This window comes from Nyctereutes procyonoides, unplaced genomic scaffold (assembly GCF_905146905.1).
Source record: "Nyctereutes procyonoides isolate TBG_1078 unplaced genomic scaffold, NYPRO_anot_genome, whole genome shotgun sequence".
Lineage (NCBI taxonomy): Eukaryota > Metazoa > Chordata > Mammalia > Carnivora > Canidae > Nyctereutes > Nyctereutes procyonoides.
The window spans coordinates 63,467,008-63,484,464 of record NW_026575043.1 but is presented as its reverse complement, the minus strand read 5'-3'; the positions used below and the strand labels follow the sequence as shown (position 1 = coordinate 63,484,464).

Genomic DNA, 17,457 nt, shown 5'->3' with positions numbered 1-17,457 from the left:
GTCATTCCGTTTGGCCTAAGTACTGGGGCGGCCGCCGACGCGGCTCGGACCCCGCTGCCCGCCCCCCCTTCACCGAGGCGCTCAGCCCCGCCCCTCCTCGGGCCCATTCCCGCAAACCGCACGGCCCTGCCCGGGCACTCCCCGGGGCCCCACCTGCCCGGGCCGAGTCTGGGGCCTACTCCAAGCCGAGGGAGGGTCCCGGGAAAGAGCATCCGCGCGCACCCGCCCGCCCCCTCCCTCCCGCCCCCGCGCCCGCGCCCGCGCCCGCCGCGTCCGCGCGGGCGCCCTCGGCCTGGGCCCGGGCAGCGCGCGCTGCGGCCGCGGAGCCGCCCAGACCCTGCGCCCCGCGAGGGGGAGGGGGCGGGCGCCGAGGCCCCGCGTGCCCGCGGAGGGGCGGGCGGCCGCGTCACTGCGCACCGGCGCCGCGGTGCTGGGCTGGCAGGGGCCTCCCGGCGGCCGAGCGCCCGCGCAGCCCGCGCCTCCTGGCCTCTGCCCTCGGGCCCGCCGCCGCCTCCCGGGACGGGCCGCGCCCCTCTGCCGAGGATGCCCGCTGCCCCCTGCGCGCGCCGCCCCGGGCAGCCCCAGCGCGGGGACCCCCCCCGGGCGGCGGCGGGCGCGCAGGGCCGGTGCTGAAGGGACAGCTCCCGGGCGCGGGCGCGGGCGCGGGCGCGGGCGGCGGAGCGCGCGTCCTGGGCCCGCAGCCCCCGCCCCTGCCCCGCCCGCAGCCCGCGCCCCCGCCCCGCGCCCCTGCCCCGCCCGCAGCCCGCAGCCCGCCCGCAGCCCCCGCGGCCCGCGGTCCCCGCAGCGGCGGGCCGGCGAGGCTCCTGTGGCCGCGGGGCCCACGGGGATGCCCCGCGGGTGGGGCAGCCCCCCGCTCCCAGCCGCGTTCATGGCGGTTGCCAGGAGGATCAAAACTTTGCTGACGGTCAACATCCTGGTGTTCGTGGGCATCATCCTCTTCTCCGTGTACTGCCGCCTGCAGGACCGCTCCGAGGCGCTGGGGCAGACCGTGCGCAGCCGGCACACCGAGGCGGGCGCGCTGCAGGGCCGCGAAGCCATCCTCCAGCGCCTGGACCACCTGGAGGAGGTGGTCTACAACCAGCTGAACGGTGAGCGAGCCGGGTGAGCCGGGTGAGCCGGGCGGCGCTCCCCTCGGGACAAAGGGGCTGCTGCGCAGAGGGGCTGGTGGGAGGACGGTCCCAGGTGCCGGAACACCGCCCCGTGCTCCAGCCCCGGAACCCCTGCTGACCCCAGGGCCTGATGGCCAACAACGGGGGCTGGGATTGAACTCCCGTGTTGCTCCAGGTGGAGACCGGGGAGGAGGCGGATAGGGAAGAGAAGGGTCCCCTCTAGCAGAGTGCCGGCCGGATGACCACTCACTCATTCATTCATTCATTCATTCATTCTCCGGTGGACACTTGAACCCCTCGCCCCATCACCACACATGAAATGTCTCCAACCTAGCCCCTGGGAGAACTTGAAAGAACTTCCCAAGAGGTTGTAGGACTTGCTTTAAGAGCTGGCAGTGCCCAGGCCGGAGCGTGAGGGGGTCTTTGGGGGTGCGGGTCTTGGCTTGGAGTCCTATCTCTCCTGGAGGACGTGGAAACTGGGGGGAGGGCAGTGCTGCCCCTCAGAGGTGGCCCATGCTGTGCTCTTTAATGCCGGTAGGGAAAGGGGCCTCCCTGTGACCTCTCAGCCTACCCAGCCTCCTGTCCTAGGGATACTCAGGGCTCCCTCCAGAAAGTATTGCTGTGGGATGAGTGTGAAGCCAGGAGCTGGTGACTCCTGGACAGATTGAGTTGGGTGTCCAGGAGGAGCTTGGCAGGTGTTAGCCCCACAGATGGACCCTGGGCTGTGGTCCTTGGGAGCCCACAGTCCTGGGAAGCAAGCCCAGTTTCTGGCGGGGGGCTCCCGGCTTCTTCCCTGGAGGTCTAGGCTCCCTGTAAGGGTTGGCATCGGTGTTGCTGCGGGTCGGGGCCAGTGGTGGCTGCTGGGAGGAACGGGTATTTTTCCACTGGGGATGCAGCAGATGGAAGGAAGTGCCCGCTGCACCCTGGGTTCTCCCTGTGCTGAGGTACAAGGAGGGAGAAAAGTTTGTGTGTTTACCTCATTAGTAGGTTTTTCCTTCTGTTCTGTGCTATTCTGGTTTCTGCATTGGCAGCCCCAGCAAACTTCCTCAGGAAGCGTGGGTAACTGGCTCTGGGTGGAGGCATCTGGGAGTTGGACTGCACGCTCCATCTCTGTGTAAGGGGGTCCTCTTGGGGCTCCTTCTGGGGGGTAGCAGCAGCTTGAGCCACAGAGGCTTAGGGACACCCTGGATGAGGGCACCGTCCCAGCCTCACCTGCTGTCTCCCCAGCGCCCAGAACTCCCAGTTCTCCTCCTGGGGTGGCTTTCATGAGTGAGCTCTGTGGCTTTTCTGACCTCTCCTATTCAGCCAAGGCCGCGAGGGGAGAAAAGTTTAGTCCAACTGCCGCTTGGCTGGTGTGGTGGTGTGATTCATCTCCTGCCCCGGTAATAGCACATAGTTTTATTGAAGTGTATTTGTCAAGGTGTTATGGCCTGGTTTATGGGGAGAACCGGAGGATTATATAAAATCATTGGCAGCACATCCGGTTGTGTAACATCATGACGGCCAGCTCAGCGCCGAGGGCCGCTCCTCATCTCACCCTTCAAGGTGAGAGGGAACCAGGATTCTTGGTGGAAGCGGAGGCCAGGAGTTCTGGCAGACGTTCCTGACCCTAATAGGACATAATGGAACGTTCCAGGAAAGCCAATGTCAGCCCCTTGCCCACCCAACCTTTCCCCTCCCTCCTCCCTTACCCACACCTTTTTCTCCACGTGCGTCCCTGTCTACCTCTCTGCCTCCCTCTCTGCCTTGTCCCTCTCTAGTCTCTCTGTTTCTGTCTTTGTCTCCGTCTCTGTGTATCTCTCTGTCTCTGTCTCTCTGTCTGTGTCTCTCCCTGTGTGTCTGTCTCTGTCCGTCTCCCTCCCTCCCTCCTCCTCCCCACTCCCCTCTGATGAGGGTCTTGCTGCCCACTTCTAGGCTGTGTACCCAGCATGGTGCCCCACCCAGGAGTCACTCAGTATTTGTTCCTGGAAGTGATGAGAGCTGATCTCCCCCTTGTCCGGGGTTGGTCCCTAAGGAGGGACAGCACAGGAGTGAGTTGACATTTGTTCACAAGAAGCCATTTGAAAACAGTGGGTGCAGGCTCCCCATGTGGCAGGGTGCACAGGGCAGGAGCACTCCCCAAGACTGGCCGTCCAGCTTAGAAATGATCCCTGGGAGTCTCCCCCAAACATAGAAGGGAGGGAAGACACCCACATGAAGTATCATTTACATTTCCTCGGCCTTGGGTTCTTCCTGGAAACGTCTCTCCTTGCTTATAGGAGTTGGGGGGAGGAAAGGGTGTCCAGCAGAGCGGGGCCCAGGAATAGGACGTGTTTCCCGCTCCCTTCCTTCAGCCAGTGCCCTTTGTTTGGAATGTCTGATCGGCTTCGGCAAAGACCTAGTGAATGGTGTGTGTAGATCCAAATTCACAGGACGAGGGAGAAAATATTTAAGGAAATGCGATATAGTCACATCCTGCATGTACATGAGTTTGCTTCTAAATTCAGTGCTCAAAACAATAAAAAAATGTTGACAGCCAGAAATCATCCTTCTGAATATGTTCAGTTGCACATAAAGTACAGCATCTGTGGTTGTGTGTGCGCAGCTGGGTCTCCTGGACACGTGTTTGAGAGCCTCTGGCTTGACGAGAAGCACAGGGAGGGAAGCGTCCCCACTCGGCCGCCTGGTCTGAAAGCCCTCTGCCCTCAGGGACACACACAGCCAGTGCTGGGGACCGGGACCGGATGGGCAGCAAGGACTCTCCCCTGCTCCGTGGCTTCCAGGTTCACTTCTTTCTCAGAATGAACCAAGCTGCTGCAAGGCTCTGTCCCCGTTGGTCACGGGCACTACATGGGTACAGGCAGTCACCTGCTTTTGGGCCTCAGGCCCAGTCAGGGCCCAGCCTCCCCCGCTGCAGAGGAGGAGCTGGCTGCCACCTGGTTGCCCTGCTCCTTCCGGGCCTCTGGACACGTCCCTCTGACCATTAGGGACCACGGTTCTGAACGGCACTGGGCCAGTTATGGTGAGGTTTTGGTTGTGGTTGGCTGGCTGCAGCAGAGGGAGGTACTTTCTAAATTTCAGAGCGTACGCGCATTAACTCGACCCACCCCTGCACAAACCTGTGCAGTCGGACGTCCAAGCGTGGTCTGCTATGCAGACAGCAAAGCCCAGAACCCACGGGACAGCACAGCGTGAGGAGGCTGATGAGCAAGTGAGTAACAGTCTACGTTAAAGACAGCACTTACCTTAGAAGTGGCCTGCATTTCTACTGTCGTCCAATGGTTCAGCTGAAGTGGCAGATGTCCAGGGGGTCCTACAGCATCCCGGGTTTCGCGCAGCCCCTGCCGGCCCAGCAGGCCACGTGCCCTCATCTGGGAGAGAGAGGATTTCGACTCTGCTCCCTCCGGAGCTTCACAAACCCACGTGAGACTGGTGCCATTTTTACCATATCTGTGCACGATGCCTGCCCCATTACTTTTCTGTTTCGTTCATGGCTCTAACACCAGAGTCCGAGGCCGTACCATGCATGACGTTAGTGCTCCATAAATATTTGCTGAATGAGTGGATCTTTCCCTAAACAATTCATTACTTTTGCTTAAAACGAATGTATTTAAAAAGACAGCTGCAAATCAGCACCACACCCACAAGCAGGAGGTGACCAGAGTGACGATGACAAGATGTTAGGTTTAAGTTCTGCTGTGTGGTGCCGTTGCTCCAGGGCTCTGAGCCCAAGCGCCACCACCCACCCACCCCCACCCCGCCCCGCCCCGCCCCGCTCTCTGTGAAGGAAAAGGGAGACTCCAGAGTGATAGGCACACATCGGGATTGAGTAGCAGGAAACCCACTCTCTCCTCGAGCGGATTGGGAAGTCCAGAGACTTTAAAGGGAGGAGTCGATGTAGTTCAACACCATGTCCTTCTTTCGCCGAAAATCCTGTCTGGTGCATACTGTTTGCATCTTAAAAGGATGAGTAAGTCAGCTGGTGAGAGCCTGCAGAAGAGGATGCCTGGGTCTGAGAAGAGTGCCCAAAGAATCCGGGGGGCGCCAGGGTCTGGCTGTCTCTGCCACATGCCCCTCGCCCCCACAGTGTGCCTGCCCAATGTGCCCGTCCCTGGGAGCCGGCATGCGGAGAAGGTGCTGCCGTCCCCAGAGAGGTTCCGGGCTTTTCTGTACACAGAAGCAGGTCTGTGGTGGAAATGCTCTGAGATGTTCCCCTTGCCAGGGAACGTGTTCCAGCAGAAAACTCTCCTGTTCCTCGGCGGGTCGGGGCCTCTCCAGGCGGAATTCACCGGTCCACATCCTCCAGAACCCGTGCCATGAGCCACACCATCCCGCATTGCCCATCTCAACTGGCCGCAGCTGGAGAGAAGGTGTGGGTTGTCCGCCACATCGTCGAGGTCTGGCAGGTCTGGCTTCCCAAGGGCAGCTGTGCGTACTTGGCTGGCCTTCCGCCCTGTGTCCGCATGACTCCTGCTCGGCGGTTGTTGATTTACCATTGAGAGTGAGAAATGAATCCCCACTGGAGCTGGGCCTCCTGCGGATGCAGGGCAGGGCTGCGGGGCCGCGGCGGGACTGTCTTCCCCACCCTCCCCGCAGCGCTTGAACAGTGCTGGCGGCAGCCTCCCGCACTCTGACAAGGTGGAGGGCATTTGGTGTTGCCTTTCCCCACCCTCTTTGCCTGTGCTTCCCCATCTGCCGGCCCCATCCAGTCCGGGGGCTCCTCCTGGACGCAGGGCTGCACTCCCTCCGGCAGACCCAGCCCTCGTGTTTGGGAGGGGGCACAAGGGCGCTCCAGCCCAGGATAAACACCTCTCTGGCTCTCCGGGTGGGAAGTGGACCTCACCTGGCCTGGCTCAGAGAGGAGATTTGTCTGCAGATCTGCAGCCGCACTTCTGAGGATAATCCACGCAGGCAGCGATCCACCTCGAAGGGGCGAAGGGCGGGCTGAGTGATTGCATTTACGATTCAGCTCCGCAATCTGCATATTTCAAAGCCCCAACTTTCTGAAAGGACAGTGTATCCTTCCTTGGCTGGAAACTCGACAAAAACAAGTCTCTGCATGTTTCCGTATCCGGTGTCCCATGGAGATGGGATCCACATCTGGGATCCACAGGATGTCCAGGATGGGATCCACATCTGGGATCCACATCGTAGGGCCAGCGTTCTGCTTCCACAAAGTCCAGATACCCTCGGAGGGGAGGCAGCCAGGTGCTGACAGAGAGAGGTGACAAGGGTCCGCAGGGGTGAGGATGGCCAAAGTTGAGATGGTCTCTCCACGGCTTGGCACGGTGACCCGCTGTCGTCGGCATGTCTCGTTGCCATTCACAGGAAGGAGAAATTTGTTTCCCAGGTTGTCTGAAAGGTATTTAAGAGGTGCATGATCTCCCTGTGGCCCCACATCACATGTGTGACTGCAGCAAAGCAGACTCCCGTCCTCATGCCGATCTGCTGGGAGGTGGTGGCGCAGGCCAGCAGGGTGGCTCTCACACCCACAGGACACTGTGGACCAACCCCTGCTGGATCATCCCATGACGTGTGACATGCATGCTGGGGACCACAGGACACGTGTGGAGGAGGGTGGTGTAGTCTGGAATAGAGGCAGGAGGGCGCCCCTGCCCCTCTGCCCCTCCTGCCCTGGCCTTACCTTCTCCTCTTTGAAGGAAGGTAATGTCTCATTTATCCACGTGTTTAGTAAGCACCTGCTATCCTCCTGATGCCAAGTCTGGATCCATAAGCAGTTGTGATGCAGGTGCCCTCCCCCACCCCCGACGCCCCGCTGTGGGGCTCACATCCTAGGAGGGAGGCTGGCAACTATGGTTGGGTGCCATGAGAAAGCAGAGAGATGGGGAGGGGGGAAGGTGCGGTGCTCGAGACGGTGCACTGGGTGGAATCATGCCCCAAATTCATGTCTACTCAGGCCCTCAGGATGGCCCCGTATGTGGAGACAGGGTCTTCAAAGACATGCTCCATTCAGGTGAGGTCATGCAGGGAGTTGTAGGGAGTGGTAGGACGAGGAGGGGAGGCATGGATGCAGAAGACAGAGTCCACGTAGTGGTGGAGGTGGGGATGGGGGGGTACATCCATGGGCAGAGGATCAGGCCACACCAGGAGCTGGGGACATGGAGAGACGGCCCCTCAGGCTTTGCCTGAAGTTCTGGAAATCATGTCATTCTGTCCAGCTGGTTGGCACATCCATGGTTTCACTTGGGTCCTTGCAATTCAGACGAGACCTGCGTGGGGGGCAACTCTGCCAAAAGAAGACCAAGGTCTCCCCAGGGACCACAGGGGCTGGACAGTGCAGGTCTGTTAGCCCCCTGCCTCTGGCTCCATGTGTGGCCCCCATCAGGGCTTCTCCCCCCAATGCTGTTGACATCTGTGTGGATCATTCCCGCCTGTGCACTATTGGAAGTCGGTAGATGCTGAGCAGCGGCCCCACTTCCACCCTTGGGTGCCGGTGGGCACACCTGCTGTGCTCAGGAAATGGCCAGATGTGGCCTCATGTCCCCGAGAGCAAGACCGCCCCTGTGGAGACCCTGTTTTCCCCTGAGGCCGTGGCGGCCAGCTGGCTGGGGTCCAGTCTCTCCCTCTCCAGGCTCACGAGCTCCAGGCTTGGCATCCTCACTGAGAAGTGGGGTTGGTGGGGGCTCCAGACTCTGGGGGTCTTGCAAGGCAAGAGGAACCAGCCTGAGCAAAAGGGTCACCCCTGCCCTTGGCACGGTGGTTAAGCCCACGCTGTCTGGGTATAGGACCTGCTGGCCGCAGGGGAGGCACCACCATGGCCCCTCTTGGCTCAGGACTTGTATAGGCAGCTCATCCAGCTGGGCTCTGTAGCCACCTGTGACTTCTCCTCTCGGCTGACTGATATTTTGGATGAATGATACAGGCTTCCTACTTTGTGTGGTGATAAATCACCTATTTAAGAAGCAAATGTATTTAATTTAAAATGTGCGTCGACATGAAGGACACTGTTGAGTGAGGTGATTGAGAGGTCTGCAGGGACACGGATCCCACACAGGGGTGGAGGGAAGACCAGACCTGGGGCCCTGAGCAGCTGACTGTGGGGGCTGGGACAGTGGCCTCCTCTGGGCCACGCACCATGGCTGTAATGGACGGCGGGAGGCTCTCAGTCTGATGATGCGTACGTCATAAACTAGCCATCAGTGTAAATGCAGTGGGAGAGCCTAGGCTTGCCCTTGGGGCCCCAGCATTTGTCAGCTGTGTGGACTTGGGGGCAGCACCATGGGAGCCTCCGTCTCCTCCATCCTAAAAGGAGGCTTATTGATTCTGGCTTCCGTTGAGATCTTTGATTTTCAAGTGACGGAAGACTCAGTCCTGAGAGACATAACACTGTGCTCAGTGGCCCCTGGGCTACAGGTTGTTGGGCATTAGGTGAGACCTGAACCAGCAGCCTGGCCCTGTCTGTCTCCCCCATTAGGAGCATCAGCTTTATTTCTCCCCTGGAACCTGGGTCGATCGCGTCTAAACCACAGGACACTGAGAATGGGGGGGAGATGAGTTCCCAGAAGGAATCAAGGAAGTAGACAGGGCTCAGAGTTGATAAATGTCTTCTCCTGGTGGCCTCGCTGGTCCACTGGACGGGTTCAGTGTCCACTCTCCCTCTCCATAGAAAGCGTATCACCTGCAGGCACCACCTGTAGATGTGGGCGTGCCGGCTGGCAGATGTGAGTGATGTCCTGCCCGGACGCCCCTCAGAGATGCACCTGCCCCTGTGGACCTCATGCTTGCTTGGGCTGGAGCTTCAGGGATGCAGTGACGAAGCAGGCAGAGGGCCCCACCCCTGATCACCAGCAGGCAAGCCATCACCACGACTGCCCCGGCCAAGTGTGGGCTAGGCCACCTCCTGGGAGATGGTGACAGCGCCCATCTGGGACCTGCCTGAGAGATCTAGGTGGCGCCCAGGGGTCAGCCAAACCTGGTTGTCCTTGTAAGAGCTCCTGTGTCCTATGGACTCGAACATGTTTTCTTGCACCAATTCCATGTCAACTGTGTATCCCCAGGAGCCCAAGGTCCTTGGATTGGGGGTTGGACCTGAAAGACTGGGGTGGAGGGGCCAGTGGGCGCTCAGGAGCCCCACCTCCTAGGCTCACCTGCCTGGCCACCCGGTCAGGTCAGGTCTGATGTGCACCTGCCATGTGGGCCTTCCCAGAGGGCTCAGGAGCCTCAGTGGTTGGCTTTTCATTCTTTAGTAAATAAGCAAGAACGATTGTTCCTTAAAATGCCCATCCCAGGGCCTGGCAGTGCACCAGGGAAACAGTGCGACGCGGTGTCAGGCCTGCAGCAGGTCCTTGTGGAGCAGCCCCCGTGGGGCCCTGGTTAGAAGTGGGGCTGGGCTGGAAGGTCCAACTGGGCAGGGGCGAGGGGGTACAGGGGATACAGTAGGGGGCGTGGTGGGAGGTGGAGGACGTGGGAGATGTGGAGCATGGGGGATGAGTGCCGGGGTGAAGCCCTGGCTGTGGGGTCCTAGCTGTGGGTGGGCTGTCTTGCCTGGACCAGTTGCCTGGGAGGCGTGGAGGGGCCGGGGCCACATTTGTGAGCTGCCAGGTGTATTAAGAGAGCAAGAGGGAAGAAATCTCAAGGCGAGCTCACTGAAACTGCAGCGCGTCTTAGATGTTTGTAACACTTTCCACCTGGTGCAGCACCTCCTGAGCTCACAAAAAGGGCATCTGCAGAAACGTTGGTTCTCTAGGATGGTGGGCTGGGTGGCGGGGTGCATTTGGAGTCGCCTATAGACACCTTCTTTCAGGCCATTAGGGCCTCTTCCATGCCGTGGATGAAGGTAGGCCAGGTTCTCCACTACTGTGCAAGGGCATCAGGGGCTGCAGTGGACGTTGGTCTGAGGTCCCCCACCTGGTGTCGGCCCCCAGAATGATGCACAGGAGGATGGTGTTGACCTGACCCACTCTGAACGCTTGGGAGTGCTGCTGATACGTAGCAGGCCCCTCAGCACTCGGTGGTGGTCAGCATGTTGGGTGCCACACGTCCACAGCGTGCAGCCTGCGGGAGTCAGTGACCCACAGGGTGGCTCTGCCTATGGCCCGAGTCTAGCTGAGGCCCTTCACTGCAGCTGGGGTTGAACCACCATCCGTGTTCAACCCTTCAGCAAACACTGAGCACCTGCATGTTCAGGCAGAGCCAGAGGCCCCATGGACACAGCAGCAAAGCCATGCGTGGACCCCACCCTTGAGGATCCTGCGTCCGCTGAGGAGGCATGGGAGGCTGAAAGAGAAGCTCATTTAATCTCCTCTTGCTTAAGTTAGCACTTAACTGAGCCGCACAGCACAGCACCCAGGAATTCCATGGGCCCAGGAGGTCAGAGTCCGCGGTTCTCTCTGTGCTGCAGTTGGGTGTCCTCAGGGCCGCCCCTGGTGGAGGCACCAGGGGCAGGATTCCCCGCGTGGAGGCCTCTGCTTCCTGGGCCAGGCCCACCCTCCATCCGCAGGCCAGCAGCCCCGGCCTCCGCACCCCCTTCCCTCCCCCTTGGCCTCCGTCCTCCATGTGAAAGGTCCCTGTGATGCGCCTGCCTGCCCGGGAACCCAGGACCCCTCCCCAGCTCCCAGCCAGCTGATCCACAGCCTTACCCTCCTCACCGTGTAACTGAACACATTCTCGGGCTCTGGACCTGGAACACGGACATCTCGGGAGCCCGTTATCCTGCTCACCACAGCAGGCAAACCGTATGGACACTTGAATACTGACAAACGCTAAGGAGCAAAATAAGGTAGAGAAGGACAGTGTCAGTGGGAGGCACCGGTGTCTTTGCCGGATGCCCAGAGAAGGCCTCAGGGAGAGAATGACGTGTGAGTGAAGATTGAAGTGAGGGTAGGTCCCTCAGGGGTGGCGGGCAGTGCTCCCAGCCCAGCAGGTGCCAAAGTCCTGGGGCAGCATGTGCCCAGTGCATGGGCGGGATGGCTAGAGAGCTGGCTGTGGGAATTGTGCTGGAGACAAATCTGGGAGCCGTGGGAGTCCACTCAGGCTGCCGTTAGCGTCTGCCACAGACCAGGCGGCTTACACAGCAGATGTTTGTTGTCTCAGGGTTCTGGAGGCTGGAAGCCCAGGGTCAAGGTGCTGGCAGCTCTGGGTTTTGGTGGGAACACTCCTCCAGCTTGCAGATGGCCTTTTCTTTGTGTGCACACATTCTGTCTCCCTCTGCGAGGTCAGTCCTCACACTGTCCTGCCACCAGCTGGCAGGGCGCGGGGGACCCAATAAAGTCAGTTTAGTGGACGGGGTGGGCAGAGAGAAATCAGACCCAGCGAGCTGCTCTGCGGTGACCCAGGAGACGTGGGGCTGGATGGCAGGCGGCACCCCTGGCCTCCACCCGCCCGATGCCAGTGGCACCCACTTTCCCTGCTTGTGACAACCACAGCATCCAATGTCCCCAGGGTCATCCCCTCACCGAGAACGGGCAGGTACAGGTCGGTGCAGCAGACAGAGCAGGGAGGGTATTTCCGACTGGAGGGGACACCGGGGCGCGGGTGCATGGGGGGAGGAGTGCGTGAGAGGCCGGTTTTGTGGCAGCAGATGGGTGGGAACTCTGAGGTTCTTTTCCGATTCTTCCATTTTCTGAGGAAGGCAGGCAGCGAGGTCACCAGCTGAGAATGGAGGTTCACAGCACCCCCCCTTTCTAAAACCCGGCTATAGCCTGAAATGGAGGTTTAAAAAGCAAAAGCATGTGCTGGGTTGTGTTCTGGCTTTGGCTCTGATAGGGGGCATGAGAAAGTGCGTGTCAGGTGAGGGGGACCCCAGGCACCGGGAGGACAGCACCCTTCTGCGTGATGGACGTAGGTGGTCAGTGTTCACTTTGTAGGGGCCAGGTGCGGGGGGCTTGGGGTGGGAGCAGGCCTGGGAGAAGGTCTGCAGGGAGCAGGGTGCAGTTGGATCCACCTTGGCCCCAGCCACATAGCTTGGCTCCCTCCTCAACCCCCCAGGTGGTTCCATCCTGGTGTTTGCTGGGGGGGACAGGTGGGAGGCTGGGGAAACATACAGCAGGCTCTTGGGTGGGGTGCATCTCCTAGGGAACCTTCTCAGGGGGAAGGCTGCTCCCTCCCCACGCTGGCCTCCTCCCAGCTGCCATGTTTCCGAGTGAGACCCCAGGAACGGGCTTGCTCATAGCCCACCCTAGGCTGTCGGGTGCACAGCTGTCCTAGGTGTTTTCCCGCACACCTGGTGGTGACAGCAGTGGATGGAGGTGCCACTTGGGTGCCCGGGGCCCTGCCACGACACCCCTGTGGCAACCTGGGAAGGCGATGGTCCTCCCATCACTGGGCCAAGGCAGGTCAGGCATTGCCAGAGGTGGGATTGGAATCCAGGCATGTCTGGCTCTGGGGTCCCTGCCCTGTGCACCTCCCTGGAGACTGGTGAGAACATTAGCTTAGATCAGCGGCAGGTATTATGGCTCCTGCCTCTTACAGCAAGAAAAGGGACTATTTTTATTTTTAACAGAATAGTTTGGTCAGATCAGCTCTGTGTGTAGCCCCTGTCTGAAACCAGCAAGCTTTGATTTTATTTCTGAGAAACAGGCTGGCGTATGCAGGGACTATTTTCACAGCATTTCGAGCAGATTGTGGAAAATGCCCGTTAATATTCTGTGTGCTTGAGCACTTAGCAGTGGACAGGGAAGCAAACCAGCTTATCTTAATTGGTAGGAGGAGAGCGCTGTGGTTAGAACGTGGGCTGCCAGTGGAGGGTGGGCACCACCCCACCCCTTACGGCGAGGTCAGGTTTCTTCTTGCTTGGAGCTTCTTCGCCTGTGAGGTGGGTTCCAGTCACATTTGTCTCATGGTGTTGCTGCCAGAATTGAGCAAGGGGAACGTGCAAAGGCCTTGGAGCACTGCCCAGCCTGTGGTCTCCACTCAGTAGGATGAGTGGCTGACATGGCTCAGCCTATTCACCCCCAGTGCATCTATCTTCCCAGCCAACCCCACCTGACCAAGCCCATAGTTCCCTTCCTGATGCAGCCCACCCTGCTGAGAAATGCATGGTGCCCAGGCTTCCTCAGGAAGTCAGGGAAGGGCATCAGGGAGTGGCTTAATCCATTCACACTTCTTTCACAGAAAGCTGTCTGTTGTGGAGCATAACAGGGTGCTCAGAGCATGGTGCCTTCCTCCAAGAGTCTACAGCCAAGTACTAGCAATGCAGAAATTCAGAGGAGCACAAGAGGGGGGACCATGTTGATGGGGATGGCCAGGGGGACTTCATGGAAGGGGAGGCGTTTGAGCTACATAAGGAGTTACATGGATCTGGGTCCAACCTCCAACTGGGTGGCCTTGAGCAAGTCACTTCCTCTCTCTGAGCCTTGGTTTCCATGTCAGTGAAATACGAAGAATGATTATCCTTCTGAATTTTGAGGAGATTACATAAGATAATGCATACGAATGGGGCACCCGGGTGGCTCAGTTGGTTAAGTGTCTGCCTTCTACTCAGGTCATGATCTCAGGGTCCTGGAATTGAGCCCCAAGTCAGGCTCCCTGTTCAGCAGGAGTCTGCTTCTCCCTCCCCCTTGCCCCTCACCCCTGCTCATATTTTGAGGCTGGTGTCTCTCAAATAAATAAATAAAATCTTAAAAAAAAAAAAAAGATAATGCATACAAAGTGTTTAGCCAAGTGCCTGACACGTAGCTGGTCCTCAGAAATATGAGCAAAGGAAGAAAAATAGTTGAAATTGGGCAGTATTTGAACAGATGGGTAGCATGATGCCTGGCACATAACACATTCTTAATAAATATTTGTTCACTGGATTGGTGGAAGGATGTTTGAGTGGATGGATGAGTGTGTGGGTGGATGGATGGGTTGATGGATGGGTGGATGGGTGGATAGATGATGGATGGATGAGTAGATGAGTGGGAAGGTAGATGGGTGAGTGGTTGATGGAGGGATGATGGTTGGGTGGTTAGATGCTTGGATGAGTGGGTGGGTGGGTGGGTGGATGGATGAGTAGATCGGTGGGTGGATGGATGGATGGATGGATGGATGGATGGATGGATGGATGGATAGGTAGATGGGTGGATGAATGGATGAATGGATGGATGAGTGAGTGGGTGGATGAGTGAGTGGGTGGATGAATAGATGGATGAGTGGTTGGGTGGCTAGATGCTTGGATGAGTGGGTGGGTGGGTGGGTGGGTGGATGGATGGATGATGGATGAGTGAGGGGATGGATGATGGATGGATGGGTGGGTGGTTGGATGGATGAGGGGGTGGGTGGATGGATGGATGGCTATGGGAGGAGATCCTGCATAGTGAGAAAAGCCAAACATTGAGAAAGGGAAGCAAATATCCTGAATGGCTAAAGGAGGACAGAAGGGCAGGAAGGCGAGTTGGGTCTAAATGCACCTATGTGCAGACAAGTGTAGGTCTGATAGCCTTGTGTCCAGTGAGGCCCTAACAGAAAGGTGTCCCTGCTGGGGGCAGAGACATGCAACCATAGGCACTGCTACCAGGTGCAAGAAGCCCTGGCTGCCCCCTGAGAACAGGGGTGTGGGGCGTGTTCTCCCTCCCAGGGCTGTAGAACACAGATGAGGAGAAGAGACAGCATAGGTGTTTTAGTCTTGCAGAAATCATGTGGCCAGAGTCTCGACCTTCCCCATCTCCTCTCCCCTGAGAGTCCTGCCAGGCATTGGAAGGGCAGACCCCCAACCCCGGCCTCTCTATCCCTGACCTGGGGCCTTTGGGGTCAGAAGGACCCAGGAGGTAGGGACCTGTCTGGCACTCAGTGAGGGCCAGCTTAGATCAGGTATTCTTTACTCTGCCCCCACCCCCAGACAGGCCCTGGACTGTCCCCTCTGGCCCAGGATGTTGCCAACCAGTGAAGGCCCTGTGGCTGGAGGGGACCCTGGGGAATAAAGGGGAGCCCCTGGGGGGAGTGTGGGTCCCCTAAGGGAGCACTGTCACCTTAACTCAGATGGGGAAACTGAGGCACACGAAGCTTGAGTATTTTGCCCACAGTCAGTACATGGGTGGAAGTGGGGTTTGAGTTGTGGCAGCTTGGCTCTGGCACCCAAGCAGAAGGGACCCAAGTGTTTGCCTTGGAACCATGAAGGATGTGTTGCTGCCCCCTGAGCTCAGGTCTGGGGAGGTCAGGATGGAGCAGGCCACAGGCCACTCCACACCCTCACACGCTTACAAGGTGAGAGCGAGAGCCAGGAAATCCATTTTGCCAGATATTTCCAGTCACTCCTTATTTTGCATGCTTTGTCCCCATAAATATTCACATTATGTATGAAGATTTATCAAACACTTGACTGGTCGCAGTGAGAATATATCTTACAGGTATTGCCATGTCCTGCAAAATATTCATAACTTCACAGTTCCAGAAGGGCGGTCTGTCTTTGGCGATTGACAACATGACACTAGTTCGGGTCCCCAGAGATCCTTAACAGACCTGTCTGAAATGGAATTTGCCACTGCATGTGGGGAGAGTGGGTACGCAGGACCTGAGGCAGGGGCACGGAGGAACCATCTCCCACAGAGCTAAGCGGGGCCTGCTGCTTTTACTTCCACTTGGTAATCATCAAAATTAACAGCAGGTGTGTTAGACTGGCCTACATTTTTATAGGGCGAAGAAAGAGAGGGGCTGGGAGCTGGCGGGATGCTCTGCTCACTGCTTTTTGCACCCTGCCCTCCCTGGGGAAGGGGGCTTCCAAGGTTGAGGGTGCAGCGGGGCAAGGTGGGAGCCCTGGCTGGCAGGTGACAGGCGGTCTGTCCTCTGCAAACCTCAGAGTCCCACCTCCTGGGCGACTCAGAGTGGGACTGACCATGAGGGAAGCAGTGGGGAAGGGGGTAGCCCGTCCTCTCCGCCCCTGTGCCAGGGCCCTGGCATGTGTGGCTCCTGTGGTTGCCATCAGGGAACACAGTCCTCGGCCTTGTTGGTGCCTCAGCGGACAGGATTTTTGCGCCTACCTTCCAGGCTCCTGGGGCTGTGAGTTGCCCCCTCTCACTCTGTCCAAGGCTGCATGCTCCCCCATAGGGGCCATCTGTCCCTCGGACTTCTTCCCCCACCCAAAACGTGAAGTTCATGATATTCAAGACAACATCCCTTCCCTGCTCTGCAAGAGCACTCATCTCACTGATTCCCATTTTTCTTCACATCTATCCTTGTAATTTCTTCCCATCTTGTTAGATATTTATTGCTTTTTTAGCAATTGGTGGTGTTGTTTCAAATCTAAGATTCTTGGTGGATTCCAGGGTGGCTGGTCTGTCGCCTGGAGGACCCGGATGCGGAGGGCATTTGGGCCCAGCCTTGCTGGTGAGGCCAGCCTCCCTGCCTCCTCCTCTGGAGGCCCTCGCTCTGCGTCTTCCTCTCAGATTAGCCTGTGACCCAGCAGCCGCTGCATTGGGGCTGACTCCTCCTGGAACGTTGGCTGAAGTCACTGTGACAGATGGAATCTGTGACTCAAAGAAGCTGAGAGCTTGAAAGCCACACTTCCCCTCGAGCTGAAAACTCTTGCAGGCACCCACATGTGCCAGGTACCCTGTCTGGAAGGGTGGATTGGCAGGTGTGAAGTGAATCTTCTGGGGAGGGGGGCTGGAAGGGGCCTCGGGATGACCAGCCCAGGCCTCCTTGTGGGGAGGGGCTGCGGGGAGGCAGCTGGCTCCTCTGCGGCATTGCCCACTGCCCAGCGTCTCTGGAAGAGACGATTCAGGGTCCCAAGCAGCCCTGATGCCCACTGCCTGACTGCAGTGGCATCTGTTCCTCTCAGGGGAAGCAGGACCCACAGGGCCCAAGGCCATCCTCAAGGGCCCAACCCCATTTGGTTCTAGCCCCTCCCTGCCTACTGGGTGGCCTTCAGCCTCATAGTCACACAGTGGATGCTCCAGCCCTGGGCATTGAGTCCTCATTTCAGGCAGGAGAAAGGGGGAAGAACCGCAGGAAAAAGGCAAAAAAAACCCACATATACCAGCTGAGTCTGTGCCTTTTAGACACTTCCCAGAAATTCCACTTAAATCTTACTGAGCAGATTTTGGTCACATGCCACCCCTGGCTGCAAGGTCAGCCCAGGGAGGAGAGCATGTTAACCGAACTCATTTCTACCCCAAACAAACTGTGGTTCTAGTAACAAAACAGATGGAGAGAATAGAGGCTGGCCCAGTGACCAGAGGGTCTGCCCAGTCCCTCTCCCTGGAACCTCTCCCCTCCTCCCCTCCCCTTGCCACCTTTCCCCTTCCCTCTCCTACTCTCCCCTCCCACACCCTCCTCTTCCCGCTTCCTCTTTATCCCCTCCCCTTGTGGGAGTGTCCTGTGGCTGCTATAACAAGTGACCACAAACCCGATGGCCTTACGCAACAGGAATCTATCCTCTAACTGTCTGGAGGCCGGAAGCCCGAGACCAGTG

General features: G+C 58.5%; 1 protein-coding gene across 1 annotated transcript in view; it reads left to right on the top strand.

Annotated features, from left to right (window-relative positions):
• Positions 1-886: 886 nt before the first annotated feature.
• Positions 887-17,457, top strand: part of GALNT9 (polypeptide N-acetylgalactosaminyltransferase 9) — a 77,227-nt gene continuing 60,656 nt past the window's right edge. The window contains exon 1 of the mRNA XM_055321853.1: positions 887-1,109. Coding sequence (XP_055177828.1) covers positions 890-1,109 — 220 coding nt within the window. The 5' untranslated portion in view covers positions 887-889. The remainder of the gene's footprint in view (positions 1,110-17,457) is intronic.